The 23133-nt window shown below is 37.6% G+C and overlaps 1 protein-coding gene across 3 annotated transcripts in view; it reads left to right on the top strand.

Moving 5' to 3' along the window:
* TTC7B (tetratricopeptide repeat domain 7B) overlaps nt 1-23133 on the top strand; it is a 127968-nt gene that overhangs the window by 12549 nt on the left and 92286 nt on the right. For 2 of the 3 annotated variants that reach the window (XR_002440305.1, XM_021402002.1), the window contains exons 2-5: nt 7303-7457; nt 8559-8727; nt 18971-19101; nt 19449-19570. Coding sequence is in view for 2 of the 3 variants with exons in the window: in XM_021402002.1 (XP_021257677.1) it covers nt 7303-7457; nt 8559-8727; nt 18971-19101; nt 19449-19570 (577 nt within the window). In the remaining variant the exon portion in view is untranslated. Of the gene's footprint in view, nt 1-7302; nt 7458-8558; nt 8728-18970; nt 19102-19448; nt 19571-23133 lie in introns of those variants that run through there. The other variant, XM_021402004.1, reaches the window with a different exon arrangement.

Here is a 23133-nt window from a genome sequence, read left to right as displayed (position 1 = left end):
CAGTGATCCTCGTGGGACCCATCCCTTCCAACTCAAGATATTCAATGATTCTGTAGTTATAGGGAGAGGATTTCCTATTAGACATAACGATATTGGATAATATCAGTGGTTCTGCGATGAGCAATCTAGGCCGTCCCTCCCCACTCAGGACATTGTTCTGCTTTTCAATTGTGATGCATAGTGTAATTATAGCAGAAAAATGTATGAATATCCGCCTTTGATTTTATATTGATCTAAAAGTATCTCTAAAAGTATCTAAAAGTTTTTTGGAAGTGGCAAACCAGTTTCAGTGCATGAAAACCCTTTACTAACACGTTTTCCTTCTGAAACATCTATTTAGATGAAACAAAGCAAGGCTTAAAGGTATGTAAAATCTTTTTGCAGTTAAATTCTTAATAATGTGTTCCATAGAAGAATGCACTCTAGATAACTAATTGTGCAAAAAGAAAAAGCAAGTTTTTCCTCAAACTTTACTTACATTATTTTAGAATTATTTAAGGAGTATGCAAAACTGATTAAAATCACTCTGCTAGAGCTGTGGTATGCAATAAATGGTTTGTTTTAGAAATGTCCATCTGAGTGGAACTTTGAACATCCATGGTGCTTTTAACGATCTTATTTGCACAGAACAGTTGACAGGTCTCTAGCTAATGTTTGTCAATAGAGCCTTCTTTCAGTCATAATTTAATTTAAGAATTTACTGCCAGTTTCTCGCCCTGACTCACTGACTTAACAAATGAGTGACTCAATAAAAAACAAATCCTACTTTGCAGTATGTTTTATGATTTACATTCTGTGATGAGTGGTCTTCTCATGTTAGTCATCAGCAACTATGCACGTGGAGTGGTTCTATGATGAAAGCCAGTCTGACAGTCACTGCTCCTCTCACAGCACTTTCTTGTGTTATATAGCAGTGGTACAGGGAAAGGAGGGTGTTGTGCCATATGTGGATGACCTGGAATAACAGTTTCTGTTTTGATGCTTAATCAGATCTATGTATAAGTTGCAGCTGTTGTTTTGTCCTCTCCCATCTTTCCTCTGAAAGAAAGCATGTGTAATTTCTGTTGCTGCAGTGTGACTATCGCTAGCTAGTGTATGGGTTATTAGCTTCCTTAACTTGCACCAGTGATGGGAACAAAATATCTGGGTGCTGTAGACTACTTTGGTTCTCATCTTAAGGTGTCTGGATAGTTTCTGAGTGTACGCTGGTATGAACTTAAGGCTTTGGACTTGCTTGTCTCTTGTTAGAGACAACACTATTTTTTTTTCAAGTCATTTTCAGGGAGAAGAAACTGAGAGTAGAGGGGCTAGGGTGGGAAAAGGAGGAAGGATTGAGATTAAATTTTCCAGAAACAACATAGAATCACAGAATGATTTGGGTTGGAAGGCACCTTCAAGATCACCTAGTTCAAACCTGCTTGTCATGGTCAGAGATTAGACCAGATTGCCCAGGTCTTTATCCAGCTCAGCCTTAAAAACACCTCCAAGAGTGGCGCATCCACAGCTTCTCTGGGCAGCCTGTGCCAGCTCCTCACTGCCCTCTGAGTAAAGAATTTTTTTTCTTTAGGTACTGGAAGGCCACTATAAGCTCTCTCTGGAGCCTTTTCTTCTCCAGACTCAACAACTCCATCTTATTCAGCCTGTCTTTGTAGGAGACATGCTTCAGGCCTCTGATCATCTTTGTGGCCTTCTCTGAACCCCAACAGGTCCATGTCCTTTGTGTGCTGGGGCCCCCGGAACTGAATGCAGTACTGCGGGTGGGATCTGCAGCACTGGGCTTGTTTAGCTTGGAGAAGGCTCTGAGGAGACCTCATTGTCGCCTTTCAGTACTTGAAGGGAGCGGAAGGGGAACAATTGTTTACGAGGGTGGATAGTGATAGGACAAGGGGGAATGGTTTTAAACTGAGACAGGAGATGCAGGTTGGATATTAAGAGGAAGTTTTTCACGCAGAGGGTGGTGACACACTGGAACAGGTTGCCCAAGGAGGTTGTGGATGCCCCATCCCTGGAGGCATTCAAGGCCAGGCTGGATGTGGCTCTGGGCAGCCTGGTCTAGTGGTTGGTGACCCTGCACTCAGCAGGGGGGTTGAAACTAGATGATCTTTGAGGTCCTTTTCAACCCAGGCCACTCTATGATTCTGTGATCTCGCATAGGTGGAGTGGAGCAGTACAGTCGCCTCCCTCACCCTGCTGATCACACTGCTTTTGTTGCAGCCCAGGATACATTTGCTTTTCTGGTCTGCAAGTGCACCTTGCCAGCTAATGTAGAGCCTCTCATCAACCAGCATCTCCAAGTCCTTCTCCTCAGGGCTGCTTTTAACCCACTCATCTCCCATCCTGTATTTGTGTTTGGGAGTTCCTCCTAGGTGAACTTGCACTTGGCCTTGTTGAGCTTTACGTTGCATGGGCCTACCTCTCCTCTTGTTTCTCTCTTCATGCTGTCCCCAGTTTCAGAAATTCTGCAAACTGCTAGGTGCGGATCTTTGTCTACTTTGTTCTACTGTAGCCCAACAAGTGGGTGAGAATTGGAACTTCTAGAGATGTAACCTTCCAAAACTGGTTGTTTCACGTGCTTCCATGACAATTTTGCTATTTGTATGAATAAACTATATCTTCTAGCTCTTGCACGTTTTTCTCATGTGGAGTTATTAAAAAACAAGAAAAAAAAATAACCTGCCCCTCCACAAAGAAACTGTTGTATTTGACTTAAAGAAATGCATGTTACAGGAGGGTAGGCCAGAACTACTGAGATGTGCTAAAAATGAATGTATATGGGAGGGAAGTCATAGTTTCTTCTTGGCGTGTTTGAAATTCTTGTACTTGAAGCGCTGAAGAATGACAGTGGTAGACCTTACTATTTTGAGGGATATAAATCAGGGAGAAATTATCTACTTGAGCATCAACCTTTTAAAGCTTAAACATTTTGACACATTTTTATCAATTTTTAAGCCACTACTTAACTTTAAAAATATAATTAGCAAAATTAATGTCAGTTGTTCCTCTCCAAAGTAGGACATTATTGTGCTGACATCAAGTATTATTTTCAAGGCCCGCTCTTGTTTTTCCTTCCCTTTTTCAAGTGTAGAGAGGCTCATAAACAGAAATTGTGAGAACACTCAAGACTGTTCCAAATATTATTAGTAAAATGCCTTGGCTGAAAGGACCTTTCAGTTCCTATTCTTTGCAAGGCAAATAGTTGCATCCTGCTCTAAAGAATGGTTTTGTAGGTTTGGAGTGGGCCTCTGATCTCTGAGCCCCTTTCACACAGCAGGTTAGATTCTTTACACCTAATTCTAACCTGAACTGCATTGCTATGTAAAAAGCAGCTATCTTTTCTGTGCAAGCAGACTGATTTCCAGAGAGATGGAACAGCTGGGGGAAGTTCAGCCCTACAGAATGGCCTGCAAAGTCTATCTTTGAGCAGGGTAATGCTGGTCATAATACCTGTCTTTTTAATTTGTTTACAGTAATACAGTGGCAATGGTAATGAAATGTGGAATTTGGAATGAGACTGTAACAAAGGGGATTTGTTATGAAATGTCAGGTCTAGATTTGGTGTGTTTTGTATCTTGTTTAGTTTGCAGCTTGAAAGTGAAGCTATGCAACCCAAGCTATTGATATTTATCATTTGCACTAAGATTTCTGCTTGAAGGAAAAGCAAGAACATGCAGAAAATAAACTGTAACAAAGCAGATGCTGAGTGTCTTTAAAGCAAGTAAAACAATCTTATTTTATTTTAGCATGTTGCTTCCCTCTGAAAATTGGTTTTATTGCAGAAACAACTGTACCATTTATGCACTTTAATATATTGTATCAATACTTACAGAAAATCTGTTGATATTGATAGAAAACTACTCCATGCTGACATACTTAAAGTGTTAGTCAGTATTTCTCTACAGATAATGAAGGAATTAGAAACCTGTGTGCAGTCGCAGAGCAATGATCTTACTGGGATTAGAGATGTAATGGGTTAGCACGTGTAATTTCCTGGACTGGTAGAAGTGCAGAGACATTGCAAGGGAAAAGCAATGCTCAGCTGAGGCTGAAACTAGTAAGAGATAAAGGGCAACAAGGAGGTCTTTATGTGAGTATGGTGTCAGTAAAAGGAAGATTAACATTTTGGTGCTCTGTGGGGTTTGGAAACCAAGCGACAAAGGACAAAATGGATACCCACAGTACCCTTATGCTGCTGTCTATACTGATGAGGCAGGTCCTCTGACCTGTCAGGTTACTCAGCAGTGTTGGAGGTTCATATTCAGTTTGAGGGTAATTAGTGTTCCCTACTGTTAGTCACTTGTGAGACTACATCTGGAATTCTGCATCTAGCTTTGGGTTTCCCAGAACAAAAAGGACGTTGCTATAGTGGAGTGAGCACACAAAGATGATGGGATAAACTGCGTGACCTTGGAGAACAGCTGAGAGCTAATTTTGCTAAATCTTAGAAAGCTAAAAGGGATCCTTCTGCTGCCATCTCTTCTTCACCATGGCTTGTTCCCTTTCTGAGGAGAGCATGCGTTGCAGGCAGTGGTGAGGCAATGGCAGCTGTGGTGTGGGATTTTGAGCCTGATGTTGGGCCCCTCCGATGCTTTTGCTGAGGGCAACCAGTGACTCTTTCCTGGCTTTCTAATGTATGGGTAAAACTTACACTGTGGCAAAGAATTCTTTCCCCCTTCCTATTTTCTAAACACAGGAAAGACTCTATGAACCGTGTTGATTCAAAATGTGCTCAGTCCTCACAGACAGACCAAATACAGAAGTCCTCTAACTTGCTTGTTTCCTGCTAACATGACTAAATGGGTTTCTTGTGCACTACTGAAATAATTACTATTCACTGTAGAACTTTCTCATTCTAGTTCTGTTCAGAAACATTAAATTTTCTGTGTGCAAAGAGATTAGTTAACCTTCAGTGTTGTGTAGTCTAAGCCACATGTAAAATACTGTAGTGTACAAACTGAGTCTTTACATTTGTCAGAACTTAAATTTGACAAATGGATATTTTTTGTTTTGTTAAATATCTGATACATTTAAGGACAGTTTAAAATGAAAACTTTTTCAGTCAGGATTGGTGAAGTGGTGAACTTCTTTGTCATGTCATGGAAATTGCGTGCTAGACTTTCTAACTTGTTCTGCAACTAAACAACTGTAAATTTTGCCATATGAGCATTGAATAGGCAAATAAAAGCTTTATTTTAGTTGGCAATTAGTGGCTAATAAAGTTTTATTATTATCTTGTGACTATATTGTTGAATAACATTGTTTGCTTTGGGCCGGGAATTGTATGCCTTAAATACATATTTTAAAGATGCTGAGTATCACTGCTTTGTAGAATGTCTCCATAGTAATGATGCTCCAGGGAAATACTTTGCTTTCCCGTTCTTTATCAAGATACCAATGTTTTCGATAGGGTAAATCAAAGCTGTATGGGGAGGGCCTCATCACTGTGAGGATAAATTGAAGAGAAAGAGCATGGTTTAGGTAAAGCAGAACTCTTGAGAAGGTATAAAGGTGCTCTTAAAAGAAGGAAGTATACATAAAAGCATGACACTTTAAATCACCTGCTGTAGTCTGATCTAAAGATGAGATAGCCACCAAAAGTATCAGAAGGAACTCCGTTTGGTGGGCAGAGGAAGGGAATTGTTACTGCAAACTTGAGAACTGCAAATCTGACAACTGTGTTCTGAAAATCTGAAAACTAAGCAGGCTGTGTCCATGGCTTGTCTCATCTTCATTTGGAAGCTGAGATCTTTCTGTTCTGTAGTACTGTTTAAACAATTAAACATGAGCAGGTACAGTTGAGAACACATGCATGTGCAGATCACCATGGATATAATTTTCAGAACATCAAATTAAAATCGTAAATGGAAAAATAATGAGTCCCTTGATATCTCTGCTATTTGTCAGGTCTCTTAAAGTCTCTTGGAGAAATTTGGAAATTTTAGATTTAAAAATCAGCAGTTAGCTGGAGTTTTAATGGAATTTTTTTTTTCTAGATTTTTGTCTTTTCAGTTGATAGGCCATTACAGGACAGAATTCGTCTTTGTAGCTTACTGTATAAAGGCACTGCACATAGTTCACGTATACTAGTCCAGCTGACACAATACTGAAATTCACTGTACTTAAATACAAGCTAATGTTGATGCATTTATACTTGCTGAAGGAAGGTTTTTCTGCCACCTTAATGCTGAGTTGTACTTATCTCTATCTTTGTGTGCCTTCCCACAACCTCTAAGGATAGTGCTAAAGGGCATAGGGCAGTCAGCAGTTTCCTGACTGCAAGCATTTTGGCTTCTGCCTCTTTAAAAATCTATTTTACTTATTTAATTTTAATTAATATTTGCGTATTCAGACATTGTTTACAAGACATGATATGGTATTTCCAAGTCCCAAATAGTGAGGTGATGATGTTTATAGCTCTCTGTTCCCTGGAAGAACTTTTGAGTATGTTTCAGTTAAATAAGTTTTATTGTCCTGGATAGGCACAAGGCAGAGGATGACCACTTTCTTGAATTTCAGTATTACACACTATCTCCTGAAGTGGTGGTATGCCTCTTAACAAACTAGGAGAAATAGAATGTCACACTGAAGTTGTGAGATGTATGGAACCGTAACAATATCTGGGTGATAGCTACATTCTTACAGCCCGGGTATGAATAACGATCAGAGACAATCCTGAGTGACATCCCCTTTACTCTGCACTGGTGAGACTTCACCTGGAGTACTGCATCTGGATGTGGAGTCCTTAGTACAGGAGAAACATAGACCTGCTGGAGCACATCCAGAGGAGGGCCACAAAAATGATCCAAGGGATGGAACAGCTCTCCTACGAGGACAGGATGAGAGAGCTGGGTCTGTTCAGCCTGGAGAAGAGAAGGCTGCGAGCTGACCTGATAGTGGCCTGTCAGTATCTAGAGGGGAATTGTAAAACAGAAGGGGACAGGCTCCTCAGCAGGGTCTGTTGTGATAGGACAAGGGGAAATGGTTTCAAGCTAAAAGAGAGGAGATTTAGATTAAATTGGAGATTAGATTGAGTATAAGAAAAATGTTTCTTACGATAAGCACTGGCACAGATTGCACAGAGAAATGGTGGATGCCCTGTCCCTCAAGATAAATTGAAAAGCAAAATGATGTACCCATATGATGTGTTAAATCTAAGTAATTGGCTCTATGCTTATTTTAGTTAGTTTGTATTTAAAATTCAGGTCTGGAAATTTTCAGTGGGGGCAATGGTGCCTATACTGAAATATTAGTGAAATAAAATGATTTCCAGTATTTCATGTTGTTGTTCTTTAAATTTATTTTCAGATGATATGGCAGAACTTCTTCTTGGAGAGTCCAAACTAGAACAGTTTTTGAAGGAAAATGCTCTTAAACAGAGCAGTAGTCCACGGGGCCCCCGGCCAAAGCTCACTGAGGTCAGGAAGCATCTAACAGCAGCACTTGATAGAGGAAACCTAAAGGTAAGTTAGTCAGACTGGGCAAGAATTAGAAAAGTTGAAATTGACTGGATTACATTGCTGATTATGGAGAAAAACTTGGAAAATTCTTATTTCTTGTTTTATTGTTATTCCCATCATCAGTGCTGTGCTATTTTGTATCTTTGTTTCTTCATGGATCTTTGTTCAGGTAAGTTTTTTGCCGTCTTTCATTAGAAGAACAAGAAAATTCCCGTTGACTTCTAGAAGGCTTACACGAAGAACTTGCAGCTTGTATTGTGGAAGTTTTGCTTGGAGTACATAACTAAATCATTCTTTGCAGTACATGAAAAAGAAATGTTATAAAAATATGAAATATTTCACTAATTTCTGCAGTAGTCTCATAAGCACTCAAGAAAGGTTTCTTATGTTTGTGGAGAACAGTAAGGCTAATACTTGAGAGGAATAATTATGTCACAATCTTTTGATATTCTTAACCATTCTGTTCCTTTGATTAACTATTGCTATAGCTACTATATCACTTTTCTATATTCATGGCCATTTCTTGTGAGATGAGAACCTTGCTTTACAGTCATCTCTAACTTCCTGTTTTGTATTTTCCGTGATTCCTGGGAGAGTTAGTTTGTCTTCCTTTTTTCTTTCATTCTTCCATGAATCCTTTTCTGAAGACCTTCCTTCTACCTTGACACTCTGAGACCGTGCAAATTATGTAAATCTATAGGTTGTAGAATAAACATTCTTAAGTTTTGATACTATATTGTGTTTATGGTGTTGAAATCATTGGAGAGGTTGTAATGATAGCCTGCCTTTAAATAGTTTTGTCACCTGGCAAAGCTGGAACTTAACAGAGAGTTATCTCTCATGCATGTGTAAGTAAGCATATGAATTCAGAAAATGACTAATAATGCTTTTCAATAGCTTGGTGGAGTATGACTAAATGGCTTCAACCCCTGCGTCCAGCTTCCCTAATGGAGTTAGAATTCTGGTGGATTTTTGCTCTCTTACAAAAAATCTACTTCAGGTTTCCACAGTGAATATATGCAGAAAACAGGCCGAATAACTGTCAGAAAGAATTAGATGTGTTTTGCTCAGGAATAAAAACTTTCTTATTCCTATTCCTTCTAGCCAGAATTCTTACAAGAAGCTAACCTAATTATGGCCAAGTTGAACTATGTGGAAGGTGATTACAAGGAAGCTCTGAACACATATGCCAGAGTTGGAGTTGATGATTTGCAGCTAGCTGCTGTGCCACCATATAGGTTACGGATGATTGCTGAAGCGTACTCTACTAAAGGTAAGATTACTCATTCCAATATACTAATCTGGAAAAATATTTAAGAAGTTAATCCATATCTTGTCCAAAGTTAAGAAATTGCTAGCGTATGTATCAACACAGTGGTAGAGTACCATATTTGCAGATGAGTAAGAGGATGGTTTAGATCCTTTAAAGTAATCAGGGTTTGTCTAGGTTGACAAGACTCTCGCCTCTATTAAGATTTCCATTTTAACTCTGCTGTCACCCCATCAAATTTTTGATGTGTATTTAAAAGTCCTTGAATATCTGAATGCCAAAATAACTTTGACAGTATGCTAAAATTATTATCACTGTTCCTGAAAATTAAGGGTTGAAAAGGCAGTGCAATTTTGCAGTAGTTGTGGACAGAACTGAAGAACTTTGATTCACAATGCTTTTTAGTGAATGTTGGAATTCTTAGCCTAGGTTACACTAAGCTAATTGAGAAAATCAGTCATAATATGATAAAAGGACTTAAAACAATTTTTTTGTTCTGCAGTTTAATTTTCATAAACTTTTAAAACAGAATATATTTAAAAATAATTCAGAAAATGATGTTAATTTCTTTTCTTTTTGAGGAATCCGGGATAGCGAAAGTTGTAATGCTAGCCTGTTATCTGGAGGTGGCAGTACCACTTTAGTTTAGAAAGCTGATTAAAGGGCTGGGAGCTCAGTGTTTAGAGGAAAGTGGTTGTTTGTATGCTGTGGTTTTATGAGAATTTCTTGTGTCTGAATGTTTGCTTTGGTCTGCCATGTTTAATTTTGAGTTTGATATGTGTATGTAATTTTTGTTATGATAAATAGAGTGTTGAAGTCAACAAATAAATTAGGAAAGGCTTCAGTAGCATTCACTGTTAACTGATCAAGGATTGATTCTAACAGTCTTGGAAGACATTGACTATTTTCATTGAAAATTGAAAGGAAAAGACACGGGGATTTTTTACATATGTTGTAAACCTGCCCATCTGTGAGGATTTGTGTTGGATTTGTCACATTTTTCCTATAAAAATTTCTGTCATTTGATCAACTTTATGTGCATAAATTTGCTTATCTCCAAAGAACTCCATGGTAATAATTTAACTGATTTTTTTCCCAGGGGTCAGCTCTTTTGGCTCTGATTTATTTAACCTCATGAAAATATAGAACAGTTGAAACAATTTTGCAGAAAGGATGGGTATTATACAATTTATTTGGTGTAAAATTAATTTGTTAGAAAATAGTAAGGGTTGTCTCTTGCCTTTATTTCTTTTCTACTCTGGAATATTTTTCTCAGTTTGCCTTTTAAGGAAAGAAATGGAGAAAAAAAAAGCATGTCTGCTGCTTAGATGTGCTTTTTATTTTATTGCTTCTGATTTCAAGCTTTCTACTTAAACACTGAAATCTGTGATATCAAGCCTGATCTAATCTTGATCAGACTTTGTTGGCTTGGTGCTTTCTACTGGGTGCCTGGTTTCCAGCTTACCTGGCCAAACCTGGTGACTATTGCTTTTCTGCTGTTCTGTTCAAGTCTAGAATTGCTGCTTTTTTTTCCTCTGCTTTCATTCTGAATGGATGATTAATGAAACTTAATATCCCTCCCCACAGTTGTAAGCTTGTCATCTCCCGTGTGTTCTAGAATAAGGCTGAAGTTGCAGAGCAGTTTTAAATTCAGTATTCAACATCTAGAAATATTTAGAGTAATTTACAGCTAAATAGTGTACATTAATTAGCAGTTGTATGATTAATTTTCTCCTTCTTTTCCTCCTCCCCTGAAATTTCTATTTTCTCCTTGTGAGAGTGGACTATTAAAAATTTCAATCTGGAGAACCTCTTCAGAGGTTATTGGAGGTTTGTAGTTACTTCACAATGAAATACAAATTATTCTTATAGGGACTTTGTTCTTCACTGCAATTTGTATTTGTGTTTGCAGGCTCAAGGATAACCTGAATATGCAAAGAGAAAAGTTTTCTAAGCTTTTAGCTTTTATTTCTTTGGCAGTCATGAACAGATCACTGTATTTCCGAGAAATAGGGAAGTGCTCGTGTGCACGCATCAGCGTGACTGCACAGCTCAGTGCAGCAGCCTGCAGACTGGCAATAAAAAGGCCTGCTTCAGTTACCTCATGTCAATCCAGCTTTGGGCAAACCCAGCACATCTGGATTTGCAGTCAACAGAAGATATGTATCCTATTTTATACTGATCTGTTTAGGACTGAAAACTGATGGTAGTTTTTAATTGCCATACTAACACTTTTTTTTTCTTACTTTTAGATAGGACTGCCTCAAATACTTACCTTCTTGCTCTGATCTTTTCCCTCTGTAACAGAGGTGACAGGTTGAGTGAGACGCCTGAGTAGAAACGTTATTTACTCTTCTGCAGTTTTGACAAAGTGCTTAAATGAGCATGTGACTCTGTAACCTTAGACAGTTTTGTCTGTCCAAGAATTTAGAAATGACTTGCTTTGCGCCTGTGCAATCTTACTCTTGCTCTGAATGTATGAAGTTTGTCTTTCAATTCTGCGCAGCAAAGGAAGATTTAGTATATGTGTATGAATGAAATGAAGTGCAAAAATGGACCCAAGGTCAAATTTGAGCTGAGTTTTGTTGGAGTTTTATCTTCAGATTGCTAGAAAGAAGGGGAAGAGGAAGAACAGCAGTGGTACTTGCAGGGAGAGGAAACAGAATTGGAACATGGCAGGGGAATTGAGGTCTCTAAGCACTTGCTGAACTGTGGAGTGTAGGTATTCATGTGTGTGTTTATATATGGGGTGTGTGTACACAAATATTTGAGAGGTTACACATATAAACATATGTGCATATATGTATTTCTGATCTTAGAAATTAAGATATGGCAAAAAAAAATCAGAAGAGTTCTTACTGCCTCTTCAGTCTTTCCAGAGTGTGTCTGAATGTATTATCTATAAAGTTGTTTGTTTTCTTGTTTGTTTTGTAAACCTCACTGGAAAAATGTTCATTAAATTACAATACTTTTCATTAGCAAAGTTTGGATCTTTGTCCAGAATATGCAGTTTAGTGTCTCTGCACCCCTGCAGTCTTTAACTCAAAAAAATTCTTTCATTAAGCAGAATTTAGTTATTTAGAACTAAAGCAATCTGCTGGCTGTGATGCATTCACAAAGATATCCTCAAAACTCTCATTACAAAAATGAATTACATATGCATAAATATTCTTAAAAGAGTGCTTTTAAGTCTCAGCGCTGCATTTAGCTTTAGCTGAAGACATTGCATTTAGGAGGCACGTAAGTGAGAGGCATAATACTGAGTAAGCCAGAAAAGGCACTCGAATCCAGCAAGGAAGATTAAAATATTGTTATTCTTTTCTTGACAATGTCTAATTAGTGATATATGGTTTCAGAGCTTCCAAAGAAAGCATCTCATTAGGTTTCTCAAAACACAACACTGTAAAATTTAAACAAAACAATGAGAAAAATCCTATTGAATGACCTTTGGAATCTTTTTTGTTTCTTTCATGCTGGGTTCTTTCCCACTCTGCAATGTGCAGTTCAATGAACTTGTGAGCCAGAGGCCTCAATGCACAATTAATGATGCAAAGCAGCACCTGGCTTTCATTCCTACAAGGGAAGAAGTCCAGAATTGCTAGTGTGGTGATGAAGTACATCTTGACTAGAAGAAAGATGGAAGAGGGATCTGATGAGAAGTTATCTGCTTCTGTGTCTGTTAAAACAGCACTGAGTAGACTAGCCAAGTGAGTATGCATGAGGCAAAGCTTCAGAAACCTGGTTAGTATAGGGCAGTATTCAGTGCTGTGCTCTGTATGTATGTGTAGCAGGTGTTTTACTGGAATGGCTGTAGTATAAAATATCAAAGCTATGACTTTGTTAAGACGCTATTTTCTTAGATTCGGTGACTGACTTGAAGAGTCAGCAGAGGGGTAATTTTCAATTGGAGTATAGAAGATAGCAGTGAAAAGATGGAGCTTCCCAAACCTCTGTTACAAGAGTTTAATTTTGTCTCTTCGTTATCATTTGTTTACTTTCTTCACTAGATTAATTTAATTGGCAGTGCTCCATTTTGAGAAGGAGGAAAAAGCTTTCCCTACCATGCTTTTCTTAAAAGATGAACTGGAAAAAAATTGGTATGGCACTATTATCACATGGAAGCATATATTTAGAATCAATTTCAGTAATGACTGAAGCTAATACTCTCCTAGGGGTATGGTCTCTGGGACCAGGACAATTAAGTTTTTGCAAGTTTTCAGCAGTATATGAATGAGGTAATATATTGGAAAGAACACATAGGCATTATTCAAATACTGTGTGTGGCAATATCTTCTGTGTTTCTAAGCAATTTCTGTTTGCTTATGGGAGCAGAGATGAGATGCTTGCGTAGTAGGATATTGTGTTAATTTGGGGAGATGCAGCTTGTCAGTGGTGCTCAAATAACAAGTATATATTTAACTGGGAAATAAGCTTATTGAAATCTTAGGTAACATGATTCTTGTACTGCTGAGTAAGTCAAGATGACTGAAAAATGAACTTACAGTACTTGGCTTTGCATATCCTTGAATCTTTGTACAGATGCTCAGAGGCGAACATAGCAATTTGTAAGTCTGACACTTCTTCCAGTTCTCAACTCTGTTAACTTTTGATTTTAGTTAAGAAATGTTGTTCATGTTTACTATATTGTCACAGATTAGTACACTACTACAGATATCTGACAAGAGAGCTGTGTTGCATTACAGTTACATTCTTGTTAAGGATGTGAGAGATGTCATGCAAGTTAGAATGCGACATTACAGGCTTGTAGCCCTATTGCTGCAGGCCGTTTTTCGTCTCATATAGCCTGTAAAAATAACTGCGCTTATATTTAGATGATGTGTGTTGAGTAAGGTGAGACTGTCTTTACTGCTGCTGACCCATATTCAAATTTAATGTTGCGTTTACCAAGTTAAGTGACTGGCTATTAATTAGCTCTATTTATAGAAACATGGAAGAACTCATTAGGTTCAGTGAAAGTGCCAGGTGCATGTGACTTGCTACTTTGCAGTTAGCAAAAGATGCTGCACTTTAATCATATATGATTGTAATGAGATCTTGTGCATTGCTAGATTATTTCAGCAGATACTGAGAAGCTCTTCATGGAAGAATGCTAAATGAAAGCTGTTTCAGTTATTATGCCACAGATCTCTAGCCTCATTAGGCAATGTGTCGAGAACTCAGCTTCTTTAAGGAGTTCATCAGCAGGCAGTTTGCAGACCGTGGCTGCTTAAAATTTTTCCAGATAAAGTTTGTCCTTTCCCAGCTTGAACAGAGATTGAAGTGGGAAAACAAAGAGTTTGCCTTGCTTCCCTCAGCCTGGGGAAGAGAAGACTGAGGGTGGATCTGATTAATATTTTTAAATATCTAATGGAAGGTAGGTGGCAAATGGATGAGGCCAGGCTCTTCTCAGTGGTGTGTAGTGATAGGACAAGGAACAATGGCCTAAAAATCGAACATAGGAAGTTCTATACTTACATGTGGAGGAGCTTCTTTATGGTAAGGGTGACGGTGCCCTGGAACAGGTTGCCCAGAGAGGTTGTGGAGTCTCTTACTATGGAGATATTTAAGACCCATCCAGATGCTTACCTGTGCGGCCTATGGTAAGGAGCCTGCTTTAGCAAGAGAGTTGGACTTGATGATCTCTTGAGGTCCTTTCCAACCCTGCAATTCTGTGATTCTATGCTTTTAGAGCCAGTGTTTGAAAGCCAAACATCGAATGTAAATAATTTGGTTCTCCATTAAAAAGTTTTAAGAACTCAGTTCTTGTGTGTTGACTTTTTATTTGATTGTTTATGTAGAATCATAGAATCACCAAGGTTGGAAAAGACCTCCAGGATCATCCAGTCCAACCGTCCACCTATCACCAACATTTCCTGCTAAACCACGTCACTCAGTACAACATCAAAACATTTCTGGAACACTTCCAGGGACGGTGATTCCACCACCTCCCTGGGCAGCCCTTTCTATTGTTGCAACTCTTTCCCACTTGCAAAAATATATTTATTTACTGAAGTATAAAATAATCTTCCACTGTTTTTTTCATCTGCCCTTTGACTTGTCTACTGAAGACAATAGATAAACCAGAGGATTATTATTTCAATACTAGCATTTATACAGACAAGGCACTAGCTGGCATCATGGAAAATCATCAGTCAAACAGCACTGTAAATGTGATAGACTTTCCTCTGGCTTTTTTTCTTTTTTTTTCCCTTTTTTATTTTTTTCTTTTATTTCATTTCTTTTCCTTATGGTTTTAGCAGCATTCTGAGTGTAGGAGTACTTGGTAAGATGGGAAATCTGCTGTGGATTCCCTTTTACATTTGAGAAATTTATTTTTTTATTATTATTATTTTACTCTGGGAAAGGAAATGTGAGTGTTAACTGGTTTTCCTACAGAGACTAGAACTCTGCTTTAATTTTTTTTTAATTATTTAAAGTGATTTGTAATTGAATGCATTGAAGATACTTACTGTTGTCCTCAAGATAAAAACTGTTAGCTAAACAAATCTGTCCTGTGGGGACTTCTTAAAAATTGTTCGTTTCTCATTCTTATCGAGGAACCATCACTTTTAGGTAGTAGTTAGTGTGCGTGTATATTGTTTTACTCTTGTATTATACTTCATTAAAAAAAAAAAAGAAGTTGAAATGATTAACTTGACACAACCTTAATCGTTGATCTGAGAGCACAGGGATATGAATGTCACTTGGAACAAGTGATAAAGCTTTCTACTGTTTGCTTTCTGAACCTTACGCACACACACACACACACACACAAAAAAGTATTAATTATCCATGATTTAAATATTTAAAGAAAACCTTTGTTAATTAACTTGTAATTGAAATATCCAGCATACCCTTTTCTTGTTCAAATACTGTTTCTTTCTACTGTTTTGACAAGCAATTTTAGAGTTACTTTGCAAAACATATAAGCTTAACTAGTATGGACTCGTATTCATTTCACTGCTTCTCACTTTCTTTTCCCTCAGGAGTCATCTTGCTAGATATCAGGAGAAGATATGTATGAGATAAGTGTCTTCCCAAAATAAAACTGACCTAGTTTGTTGGAAGCTTTTACTTGCAGGTGGTTTTGGCTGGAAGGACTTAAAAGCCATGAATATCAAAATCAATTTGTATGATACTACTGGCACAAAATTCTTGAATGCAGAATAAAACGAAATAAAGGCTAAATAAAGAAATAGCCATGACCTATACAATAAATGCAGTAATATTTCATAGCAGTGGCATGCAGCAATTTGCTGAATAACTCAAAGAAGTTTATAGAGAAATTCCTGCCCTTTTGAGGCAGAGAAGCAGAGATGATTGCCTGGCAGATGTGGAAACAAGCATGAAGGGGAGAAGTGACTTGTCCAAATATATACAAACGTTTCTGCAGGTGATTTAAGGTGATATGTGTCTTCATGTGTTTCTCAATTCTGTATGTTGCCACTTCTTATTTATTTTTCAGGAGGCTAATATAATAATCCCTTATTTTCATTCACTGTTTATCTTCCCACAGTACTCTTATGAAGAAGTGGGCAGTGTATTATGTGGTTGTTATTGCTGTATTACAGCTCCAAAGCACTGTGTGCTTAAAATACGTGTTTTCGCAGGCTGCCATAAACATCCCAGGAAAAATACAGCGAATGCACTTGTATGATAAGGTTGCTGTAATAAATAGTATTACATGCTTCACCAAAGGACCTTGTTAGAATGTTTGTTGTGCTTCTACTGTACTGCTTTCTGGCAGTGATTCTGGCAGTGATTCTTTCTGAGATTCCTTCATATCTTAAAAAAAAAAATAAAAAAAAAATCTTGTCTAAAATGAGTGAAGTCTGTATACTGAGTTTTTCAGATTAAAAAGATTATAATTGTGGTCATAATTTATAAAAATAATGATAAATCCAGGTCAATTCTACAAATAGGCGGTTGAGTAATATGTTTCATGCAGTGGAGGATTACTGTGGGGCTCTTGCTGTGTGTCATGAGAGAGGAGTGGGGAGGGGATGATCTTTCCAACTAGCTGATGCTTTCAGTTTCTTGGTGTTTTTATTAGCAAAGGTTGGTATAGACAATGTAATTAATTTTTAGAGATGTGTGACATGAAAACTACAATATGTCAGAGAAGCCTAGTGTTTGTTGTACTCGGGTTTGGCAGGCTTTTAAGATGTGGTCTACTGTATGTTAGCCGGGCTTTAGGAACATGTAGGCTTTTGAAAAGCATACTGAATTTTATCTTTTCTCTAGCAGAGCAGTTAGTAGTAAAGACAGGATTTTGTCTCATCTGGGTGTGTTTGCAAATAGAAAACATAGATTATGTGTTGTTTCTAAGTGGTAAAAAGGCAGCCAATGAACTCTGGTATAGACATTAGTCATTCGCTTGAACAAGAATTGTGGATTTATTTATTTATTTAATAAATATGAGTTATATTTCTGTGGGGGGAATACTGAATCTTAACAGATCTTTTAAAAGAATGTGGAGTTCTCAAATATTTTGTAGTTGTAGTTTATTAATAAACAATCTCCAGATTCCATGAGCATCTCTTCCCAAGATGTTTTAGTAAGAAAACTGGAATTCAAACGAACCTTTGTCCATACCTTACGGTACACATGGACAGACATCCTTTGAATCTCTAAAATAGGGTTTAGTACTACCTGGCATTCTACAGACATCTATCCAATATATATAATTATATGTAGTGATTTTTCCTCCAACAATAGAATTCATGGTTTCTAAAATCCTTAGATGATGAATGGAGAGTATGGTAATTTAAACTGTGAATTATACTAATTTGGGAGAAGCTGGAGGCACTTTAAGATCAACACTTACTACTGACAAGCTGTAAGAACGACCTGAAATAAGTCTCTTAAGAGTATGTGAAAACTGCTACACTTCAAATGGAAAATAGTATTAGAAAAAATATACAGTGGGTGTAATTGATGAGGCAGTTGTTCTATGTGATTGATCTGATGATCTGCTGCATATTTTAAGTAGAGAAGGCACTAAAGTTCTATTTATTTGTATTAAAAAGTATCCTATATTAAATGCAGGATTTTTTCATCTTTTCTGCTCAGTACTGTTGAGGCTTCAAGTGGAGATAGTGGAGATGTGTATCCAGTTTTGGCTCAGTGAGTCAAGATAGATATAACCTGTAGGAAAGCATCCAGAGGAGGTGAAAATGATTAGCTGTCAAGGCAGTATGAAAAGAGTGAGAACTGATGTTCCTTGTAACAGACGTGTCTCTCTTTCTCTACGCTGGCATTTAAAAAGAGGTTTCGTAAAGGAATAAACTCTGTAAAGAAGACTAGGAGTAGTTAATGTAGGGAGAGGGATTTAGACATTAGGAAAAAATACTAGTTTAAGAATAGTTGAGCTCTATAATTGCATAGGAAGGCTAAGGCATCCGTAGTGCTGGAGGCTTTAGGAGCAAGTTAAACAAGTTGGGGTTGGTTGATTCCTTGGTCAGGTGGATTATTGTTCTTGAGGTTCTTTTCAGCTGGTTTCCCTAATTATTTTGAAAATAACTCTAATAGAAATAGCTTGTGTAAGAGACATAACTGGTTAGTGTGAGATGTTCGGTTTTGATTTTAGACGAGCAAAAAGGTTTTTTTCTTTCTGTCAAAGCACCAGATAATGCTTTTGTTGGATAAGTCTAATAAAGTCCTGTGAGGAAAAAGGCTTCTGTGCTTGATGAGTGAGGTACTTAATAAGGTTGGTTGTACTGAGTCTTTTGTGGGCATTCATATATATGTATTTGGATATTTGTCACAACAATTTCTCCTACTCGTCCTATGGCTTAAACTGCTAACTGCCTGTGTAGTATCTTATACTGCGTTTATTTTCAATGCAGGACCTCATAAAGGTGCATATGAAGGGAAATTTAATAGGAATTTTTTCAGTTCCATTGTTTAGGTGTTCACTCAGGAAAAGTGAAAATGTATTCAGTAATTTAAAACTAATATAGAAACACACTGTACATTTCTTTGGTAGACCGTCATTATGCATAATTTGACCATTATGCACGGTCAAATCAAAGTTGCAAAAAATTGTTTCTGGTTTTATTCAGGAGGCATTCATATTATTTATCTGTCTGTATCAGAGGACCACAACTTCATAAGAGTTCAATTTTTTTTGTGTATTTGTTTCTTCCCCTAATCAAAGGGGGAAGAATAATATAATATTATGCAGTATTGTAGTATTATATGACATTAGTTTTCAATGCTGCTTATGAAATTGTTTTATATTCAGGTCTCTGTCTTGAGAAGTTGCCAATTTCTTCTTCGGCTAGCAACCTCCATGTGGACCGAGAACAAGAAATTGTTACATGCTATGAGAAAGCTGGGGATATTGCTCTTCTATACCTTCAGGAGATAGAAAGGGTAAGCTAATTTGTATAGCTGAAGAACTGCATGGTTCTTCATTTTGGTTACTCAGCTGAAAGAGAATGTCTGATGCTTGTTCGTACCTCCTATTGGGTGTGTCAGTGTGCCTTAATAAATGGTCATTTTTTATCTGTTGTGCTTCAGTTTCCATTATGTCATTGCTGGGTGGCCGTTCTGAAAGCTCTGTTTCACCAGATTCTTAGCTTCCGTTTTAATTTGGGTGTCTGATAAGTAAATAGTTAATTTATCACTCTATCAAGCTCTTTATTTCATTTAAACACTAAACTGAAATTACGAAACTTGTTAGTTTTTGTTGTAAGCATTTTTCTCTTTTGTACTCCTAGGTAATTAATACTAACATACAAAACAGAAGCCCTAAGCCAGGGCCCACTACACATGAACAGGAACTTGGTTTTTTCTTGGAAACAGGGCTACAAAGAGCGCACGTTTTATATTTCAAGAATGGGTAAGATTTGATTCACTGTTTTTGTTGCTGTCTTTGTTTAGGATTTGTATTTTTTTTCTAACGGAGTATAAACATTTTTAACAATTGTGGGTAGTGCAATTGTGGGACCTCTTTATTAATAAAGTATTAATGTTTTGATTGAATAGTGTGACTGCCCATTTTGTATTCATCTACTTGTTATTAGATCCTTTGATTAAAACATACATAACACAAACTTGTGTTAACTTAAAGTACCTTAAGAATGAACTATTATTAGATATTGTTTTTTATTTTACAATTAGAAAGTAAATGTTAGAAAGACAGCATTAGAAGGTGACTGATAACATATTGAAATTCCTGATATTTATACTGTTGATTTTTATAATTTTTTTCCAAATCTCTTCAGTTATCACTTATTTTAACATTATGCTGCAGGATAAATGTGCATGAAGACCAACAGTATGTATTCCAAGTATACAATCTCCATTGTACCTGCTCTATAGATCCTTTTAGATCCTGCATGGGAGGTCCTTTATGATTTTAAATGACACTTCTGTTAAAAGACTAATATCAAATTCAGTCATCATTCAGAAAATGAGAAAAGGAATACCACTCTCCATACTTAAGAGCTTCAAAACTTTGCACAAATGTTTAAGTACATTTCTGACATTTGTTACTGAAAGCACATAGATTTGCAGGGATTTTTGTTTTGCTGGGAAATTGCTGTTAGATTGAAATGATGGAATTCTACATCAGGATAGCATTTTCTACCGAAATGTTTCTTTCACATACATAAACAGGAGGTGAAGGTAAATCATGCAGTGTCTGTAAAGAGTTCGAGATTTTCGTGTACTGATGGTTGGTTGACGAAAGGACATCCAAATTTTAAAACTATTCAGAGATGTCGTCATGGGAATCGTCACTAAGCTTCTCAAAGTAATGGAGTAATGCAGCCGTAATGTGTGATATGAGAATTACATCTGAGTTCTATTTTCATCATTTAATTGCAAGAGGAACTGAATGTTATAAAAGTTCATAGTTCTCATTTACCAGAGCTACTGTTTTCACATCTGCACAAAAGACAAGTAACAAGTATGTATTGAAAGAATCACAGTGGCAACCATGGTAAAGAGTAAGCAAAATTCCACATTTTGAATAACTCTGATCGGAGGCCAGGAATGGTAATGGTCCATTTAATCTGACAGCTAGTGCCTATGAGAAATCAGCAGTAGACGTAGGAAAACAAAACAAACAAAATGAAAAAAACAACCCCAAACCAACCAACCAGCCAAAAAAACGCCAACAACAGCCCCACAAATAGTGTATAAATATAGAATCATCATAGAATCATAGAATGGCCTGGGTTGAAAAGAACCTCAAAGATCATCTAGTTTCAACTCCCCTGCTGTGTGCAGGGTCGCCAACCACTAGACCAGGCTGCCCAGAGCCACGTCCAGCCTGGCCTTGAATGCCTCCAGGGATGGGGCATCCACGGTCTCTCTGGGCAACCTGTTCCAGTGCGTCACCACCCTCTCAGTGAAAAACTTCCTTCTAATGTCTAACCTACATCTCCCCTGTCTGAGTTTAAAACCACTCCCCCTTGTCCTGTCGCTATCCACCCTCATAAACAATTGTTCCCCCTCCTGTATATACACTCCCTTCAAGTACTGGAAGGCCACAATGAGGTGTCCCTGGAGCCTTCTCTTCTCCAAACTAAACAAGCCCAGTTCCCTCCACCTTTCCTCATAGGAGAGGTACTCCAGCCCTCTGATCATCGTGGTGGTCCTCCTCTGAACTCATTCCAAGAGCTCTGCGTCTTTCTTGTACTGAGGGGCCCAGGCCTGGACGCAGTACTCCAAATGGGGCCTCACAAGAGCCAAGTAGAGGGGGACAATCACCTCCCTTTCCCTGCTGGCCACTCCTCTTTTAATGCAGCCCAGAACATAGTTGGCCTTCCGGGCTGCCAGCGCACGCTGCTGGTTCATGTTCAGCTTCTCATCCACTAGGACCCCCAAGTCCTTCTCTGCAGGGCTGCTCTCAAGGAGTTCTTCCCCCAGTCTGTGTAAATACCTGGGATTGCCCTGGCCAGAGTGCAGCACCTTGTATTTGGCCTTGTTGAACCTCATTAGGTTCAACTTCTCCAGCCTGTCCAGGTCCCTCTGGATGGCTTCCCTTCCCTCCAATGAACAGACTGCACTCAGCTTGGTGTCATCTGCAAACTTGCTGAGGGTGCGCTCAATTCCATTGTCTATGTCATTAATGAAGATGTTGAAGAGCTCCGGTTCCAGGACTGAGCTTTGGATGACGCCACTCATGACCGGTGCTGGGAACATCTAGCCTATGAAGGAATTAGATTTTTTCCTAGATCATACCAGCTGTTCTGGCATAAACTTTAAAATCTGATTTTATTCTGTGTACACTTCATTCCTTGGCAGTAAAGCTGCTGGTGTTATCAACTTGAGCGTGAGCATGCAGTCTTTTTTTCTTTTTTCCCATCTTTAGTACAGCGGTCACTTGTAGTTTACAAGCTTATTATGCATTATAAATTTAATTTTAAATGTCGTCTGCCAATTTTATTGGCCAGTGCTGGAAATAGTAGAAAAGGAAATGAGGTGTTAGGGAAATACAAATCAGTGCCAATCATTATTTTACATACTTCTACCATTATATCCTTTAGCTTCCTTTCTTAATTTAGTGCCAATCCTGGTTCATTCAAGATTGCCTAATATGGTCAATGTGCTGGGCTTTTAGTTACTGCTGCTTTTATGGGTCCCTTCTCTTTTTGTTATTTGTTTTCATTTGAATTTACCAGAACTGAACAGAGGACTGCTACTTTAAATATTTATATGTATATAAATAGTGACAAATTTATAGCATACTTTTTAATAATTTAAATACTTTATTTTTAAATTTAGCATGTATCCTGATATTTGGTTTATACAAATTAGGTACAAGATCTTTCCACTCTGCTTTCCAACGTAATTCAAGTTTTAATCTAATATAAAAATGAAAAGATTATATGAAAATCTTCAAGCAAAGAAGGTGTAGTTATTTTTAATGTAGATATTTTTAATATAGCTAAGAAACTGAAACACTTAAATAAGATTTTTGCAGTTGAAGCTGTAGATATTAAAAGGGCGTGAATCCTGTGGAGGAGGCAGGAAATCACCGAAGTTTAGCTGCTTGTGAGTGAAGCAGACAATTGTGCCCATCTGCTTTTGAAGGCAGACCAGCTCTGGTATTCATGCTGCAATGCAGTAGAGTCTTCCTTGTGTATGTTCATGAGGTGAGGTTGTGACACGAAGGGAAGTTAAGCACAAAAAGAAAGTTCCTTCCACTAAACTATAATGGGACATTTTACTGAGTGAATTCAAGTTTTATCTTAATACCTCAATTGTGATTATAGTAATTTGTATGCTATAGTAATTTGCATGCTAGAGCATATGAATCGTCATATAAAACATCTGAGTATATGCTTATGGATAAATGGTATGGATTTCTTAGCTTTGATTTTTAGACTTCAGTTCCATTCCTATAAGTACCAAAAAATCTCTTTTAAAATCTGATGAAGATCTGAATTTGTC

This window comes from Numida meleagris, chromosome 6 (genome assembly GCF_002078875.1).
Source record: "Numida meleagris isolate 19003 breed g44 Domestic line chromosome 6, NumMel1.0, whole genome shotgun sequence".
NCBI classification, from domain to species: Eukaryota; Metazoa; Chordata; class Aves; order Galliformes; family Numididae; genus Numida; species Numida meleagris.
Note: the sequence above shows the minus strand (reverse complement) of the source record. Positions and strands in the feature narration are given on the sequence as shown.